General features: G+C 61.9%; 1 protein-coding gene across 1 annotated transcript in view; it reads left to right on the forward strand.

Moving 5' to 3' along the window:
* The first annotated feature begins 522 nt into the window (after positions 1-522).
* Pde9a (phosphodiesterase 9A) overlaps positions 523-5,759 on the forward strand; it is a 65,557-nt gene continuing 60,320 nt past the window's right edge. The window contains exon 1 of the mRNA XM_010636497.3: positions 523-603. Within this exon, the coding sequence (XP_010634799.1) occupies positions 538-603 (66 nt within the window). The 5' untranslated portion in view covers positions 523-537. The remainder of the gene's footprint in view (positions 604-5,759) is intronic.

Raw genomic sequence — 5,759 nt, forward strand, 5'->3', positions numbered from 1 at the left:
AGCCCCTTCCTTCCCTGGCCACAGTGTCCCCACCTCTGCTTCCGAGTAGCTGACGGGGACAATGGGCAAGCTGGCTTGGGGCTGTCCTCAGCCCCCCAAGTGCCCGAGCGAAAGCCGCTGTGGGCAGATTGACCCCAGCCTCCGGCCGGCAGCTGCTCACCTTGCTGCCTAAGGAGATGTGCCGCCCCCCAGCCCTGAGGCGTGGGAGATGCAGCTCCCCTCCATACCCCGCCCCGGGAGTTCGAGGCTCTTCAAGGGCAGGTGTCCAGCTCCCGCGTCAGCGTGGGCAGTGGGTCAGGGCCCATGCACCGGGCGACCAGAGCCCCTGACTTCCGGGACCGGGCGCCCGCAGCTGCTTGGGATGGAGCAGCTTTCTCCCAAAGGAAGAAGGGGCCCTACCCTGTGCGTCCCCTGCCGCAGCACAAGCACACACACGCTCATGTGTATGCGCACAAAGGCATGCAAAGCACATGTACAAATGTGCACGATACACGTGCACACACGCATGTGCAAGCATGCGCACACACATGCACAGACATGTATGCCCCAAAGCCTGCCGAAGGCTTGCTTCGCTCAGGACCCGCTCCTTTCTCAGGGGGTGAGGTGAGTAGGCACTGTGACCAGCCAGCTGTGGCGGGGTCTCCCTGGGAACGTGCGCAGGGTCCCCGGAAGCTGCTCAGAAGTGGGTGAAAAGTGAAGAGGGGCAGAGCAGAGTCCCGGGACTGCAGCTGGGTTTTCCTAGGTGACCAGGGGAGTGTGGGAGACCCCTCCGAGGGCCCCATGGTTGGGCAGGGCACTGTCGGGCAGGGCTCAGGGGTTATGCGGCTGTCTGTGAGGAAGAGCCCAGATGTCTGCTCCTCAGACTGTAAAGGGAAGAAGAGGCTGTAAACAGCGCTGATGGGGCCTCAGGAGGCCTCCCCACACCACCCCTTACCCAGGGAGAGGGGCCAGAGGCTGGCCGTGGTCCTGAACCCCACCACCGAGGGCCACTGGGTCGCTGTTTGTACCATCTGTACCATTCGGTGGTTGGGTGATCAGGTTGGACCTTCGTCCTGGTTGAGAGCAGGTCTTTGGGGTTCCTGAGTGTGCTGGAGTTTGCCCGCAACCCTGCACACCCACACAGGGCTTCGTCGCTAGGACCGTGTGTGTCAGCTGCCCGTGACACTCCATCGGCTGCCATTCCTTTCTGAAAGCCCCAGGCGCTGCACACATCTGAAGTTCCCAGCATGCACTTGTCTGTGTCCCTTGAGCGTCCCATCTCTCCGTCAGAGTCAGGGACAAGCCACGTTGCTTCCCAGCAGAGGGCACGGGCCTGGGAGGAGGGGACAAGGGCGTATGCTGCATTCTGTCACCTTGGCCACCATCCCTGGTGCCGGGCCAGCCCACGACCCTGCATTATCTCTGCTCTCTGCCCCTCTGGGTGCCAACTCCTGACCACTTCAGCGCCCCAGACAGCACAGCGATGGGGGAGGGAGTGACGGCCAAAGCCCTGGCTTCTGTGGTGCCCTTGTGCACAGGCTGTGGTGTCGCCTGTGCATGTGACTGTGATGGCATTCCAGGCGCCGTGAGGGACAGCGCAGCGGTGTGTGCCTGCTCCGTGGGAGCAAAATTCAGATGCATGAAGGTGTCCTGTCGCCTGCTAGGCTCACTCAGAGGAGATGTGCGGCAGCTGGGGGGTGGTTGCCTTGTCCTGGGCCACGTGGAAGTCGGTTCTGAGTGCCTCTGTCGCCTGCGTGCCTCTGTTTCCCTGGCTGTGAAGCCACTGTCATGTGCCGTGCACCTCGCCAAGCTTCTAGAAGTGCAGCCCTGTGTGACTGAAGGCTGGGCCACGCCACCTTGAGACAGGTCTGTGTGGCCTGAGCGGGCACTGGGCCTGGGTCCCCAGGAGAGCACCCAGAGAAGTACGCAGCAGTGCTTCTGGCCCAGGGGCCACCCCTGTGTGGAGTCTGCGGGGCCAGGAGCTACCAGGGTGGCCTCAAGGTCCGGCTGCACCTCCACACTCCTGACTTGGGGTACACAGTGGAGACCACGACAGCCCCCTGGTGGGCCACTGGCAGAGGCGGGGCAGGAGCTGGGAAAGCGGCCCTGAAAGAGCGAACAGCCTTCATTTGTGTCCGGAGCTGTGCTCATCTGCCTCCCTTCTGTCACTCATTGTCCCCACACCCCGCCAGTCCGGCCAGCATGGGTCCCCTCCGGCTGCTGCACTCCGTGTGTCCGCCAGCACTCTGAGCTGCCGTGGCTCTGTCTGAGCCTGACTGCAGCTGGAGACAGGTATGAACGTGTCAACAGCTTCTTGAGTATTGCTGCAGGATTTTGGCTGTAAAGCAGGGAGCAAACAGGAAAAGCCACAGGGCAGAGCACCGGCAAGTGGGTCAGGTGTCCCCAGGTGCTCGCCTCGTGGTGCCCTTGACCTGCGGGAGCCCTGTGCACCTCAGGTTTCCCACCCAGCCTGGCCCTGTTGGGCTGGGCCCCAAGGTTGACTTCCATGTCCCTGCCCGCTTCGCCCTCCTGTGGGGCAGGCCCCTGTGCCTGGTCCCTGGCCTCTGTGTACCCTGCTCCGCTGGCCTCTTCCGGCCTCAGGGAACCTGGCTGCCGGCTGCCTGTTTCCATGTGTCCCCGGCAGGCTCGATCTGTCACCGGGTCTCATCTCCATGTGATGAGTGTGTCTGGCCCAGCCTCATGTGTGTGGCTGCATGGTCTAGCATGGGATGACCCTTGCTGGTGGTCGCAGCCTTCCCTTCTCTGAGCCACTCCTGGCGGAATCTCATTGTGCTCTGGAACCCATGCACCGGACTCACCCTACCCACGGGCTACGTAGCTCTCGCTCCCCTGTGCTGAAATGCGTCCCCAGCTGGGGTGCCGCTGCCCCAGCCCTCACCACGCTCAGTGGACAGTGGCTCCCCTACACAGTCCATCTTGTGACTCATTTATTAGGATCTTTAAGCAGACATGGGCATGGCAGGCTGGGCTCCTGAGGTAGGGAGCCAGAGAGAAAAGCTGTGTTGGGTGACCTCGCCCTCACCCCTTGATTTCCAGAAAGGACCCGAGAGATGTGCTGTTATGGCTGAGACCTAAAGTGTTTCCCAAAAGTCTTCTGTGCAGAGGTGGTGCTTTTGGAAGGTGCTGGGGTCACAGGGGCTGATCCTCTAGTGATTCAGGAGCTGAATTGCTGTCGGGAGGTGGGGCGGATAGGAGAGGTCACTACGGCATGACCTGGCAGGGTGTGTGCTCGTCCCCAGCCCCTCCTGTCCTTCTCTGCTCTGCAGTTTTCCTGGCCACACCCTTCCACCCTGCCATTTCTTCCTGGAGCAGCCTGCCATGGATGAATCCCACTGAAACCGTGAGCCCAAACCTCTCCTCCTTTAAGTTTCAGGCGTCTGGTATTTTGTCCCACCGTGGGACAGTGACTAAGATGTGTGGTCTCCAAGTTCTAGCCCAGGGAAAGGGAGCAGTGGCTGACTTCTCCTCCTTCCCGTGGATGTGGCCTGAGGACCCCTTCGAACACACATTCCCAACATGCGGGGGCTGGGAGGGGGCTGGGGACCTCTCAGAGCAACCCTGTCCCTGGCACACTTGGGGTCACTGCAGAGGAGGGCCCGGCTCCGGGACAGCCTGCCTGGTGGCATCCACCTCCTTCCCTTGCAGGCCAGGAGGCGGGAAGCCACTTTCTCCTCTGGGAAGTGGGCGGGTGGTAGCCTCCCCAGAGGCCAACCGTGCAGATGACAGTGAGTCATGTGGGCCAAGTGTCTGGGCGGCTCAGTGCTGAGATGCTCTCCGGGCCTCAGACCTGGCCACATGGCACCTGGGCACTGCCCACAGCCTGGACCTGCAGGCTCCGGCCATCAGAGCATGTGACAGGGGTAGGGGAAGGGCACAGCGCTGCCGTGGGGATGCAGGTGCGAGCTGGAACAGGGACACAGGGGACTCGGTGCCAGCCCTGGGCGTTCAGGTAGCAGCCAGCAGCGAGGCACCCGTGTCCCTGTGCCTGTGTCCCTGCTGGGGGTGGTGAGTGAGCCACAACCTCCACCGAAGGGTAGCTCCGCACTCCCATGCAGTCCGCAGCTGGTGCCCCAGAGCCACCTCCCAAACACAGAGGACCTCAGTGGACACTGCCCGGCGCCTCCTGCCCACCCCTCTGTGTATTTACTTCCGCCTCTGCGAAGCCCCTGCCAGCCCCATCCTGGGGCCACACACCATGTTTCTTCCCCATATCCTGAAGGGAAGGTGCCGTCCCCAGAAATCACTGACTAGAAGCAATGACAGAAGGACCCAGGGTTTTATTCTTTCTGCCTTAAATTCTCTGCTTAATTTAATTTTGTAATCATAGTAAACACCTAACATAAAATTTGCCATTTTAACCATTGTAAGCGCACAGTTCGGAGGTGTTAAATACATTCACATGACCGTGTAACCATCACCACAGCCATGTCTAGATCTTTCTCATCATCCTAGACTGAAGCTCTGCCCCCGCCATGAAACACTCTCCTCCTCCCCACCCAGCCCCTGACCCCATCTGCTTTCTGTCTTGGGGTCCGCAGGGACCACAGACAAGCGACACCATCTACACTGTAGGGTGTCAGGATTTACTTTCCCTTTCCTGGCTGAGTAATACTCCCTTGCATGGATGGACCCCCTGGAGTTTACTCATTCCGAATGCACAAGTCCATCCGATTCTTTAAAGACTTCAGCCATGTCCGTGCCTATTTCTTTGGCCTGCATGGGGCCGGCATCTCGTCTCTGAGAACCTTCATGTGTCCCGGAGCCCTGCTCCCTCCTGAGTCATGGCCAGCTTGGTCTGTGCAGACCTAGGTGTGTGTGGAGTGTGTCGTGCAGCGTCGGGGAGGAGCCAGTGGTACAGGAAGACAGATGCTGTTAGCTGAGCTCACGCAGGGCTGGCTGGTGCTGTGGCATCGCCTGGAGTAGCCGGGATGCATCAGGGCCTCAGCCTTTGAGCCCAGGAGCGGCGTGGCCCGCCCTGCACAGATTGCCTTTGCTCTGTGTCCTTATTTTGGTGCTTGCTCCTCGATTTACTCAAGCCCTGGTGTTTCCAGGCAGCCCCGCCCTGGCCTTCGGTGACACCGCAGTCCAGTGGCCCCTGCTTGCATCCGTCCCTCCCAGCCCGGTGCATTTGCTGGCGTGGGGGAGAGCGGCGGGCACTACGGCAATGAGCAGTGTCGGCTGGCGACAGCAGCGGTGCTGGGAAGGGGGGTCCCCTGCAGCCCCAGGCCTGCGTGCAGCTCAGGAAGCCGTCCAAGTCTGTGGGGACATCGGGGTCCGCACCTCCAGCTCTCCTAGGTGCAGCCGAGAGCGCTGCCGCTGAAGCTGGCCGGCCTGGACGACCGGGCGGTGTCCGGTGGGGTCTGGTGCGCTGGCCTGTCTGCCGTGGGCGCTGCTGGTTCATTTCCCAAGCAGACCTGTGACCCGGGTCTGACATCCAGGCCACCTCTGCAGTGAGCTTCCGGCCCTCTCCCCGGAGCTCGGCCACAGAGGCTGTCTTCGCCCTCGCCTCCCCAGACCTGGGAACGGTCCCCATGGCAGCCCCTCTGGTGGTCACTGGACGGTGGGGAGGTCCAGCAGTGGCTGAGGGCCCAGAGTCACAGGCCGTTCTCTGCAGGATTGCGGGCGCCCAGGGCACGCAGGCTGCCAGGGACATGCACACAGTCCCTTCCAGGGCCCGGTCATGCGGGGAAGGTCACGCCCACGCCGCAGGCGGGAGTGGGGTCTGCACCCGGAGGGGCAGGCGGCTGGGTGCATGGAGT

This window comes from Fukomys damarensis, unplaced genomic scaffold (assembly GCF_012274545.1).
Source record: "Fukomys damarensis isolate Sample0158 unplaced genomic scaffold, DMR_v1.0_HiC HiC_scaffold_24, whole genome shotgun sequence".
In the NCBI taxonomy this organism is placed as follows: domain Eukaryota; kingdom Metazoa; phylum Chordata; class Mammalia; order Rodentia; family Bathyergidae; genus Fukomys; species Fukomys damarensis.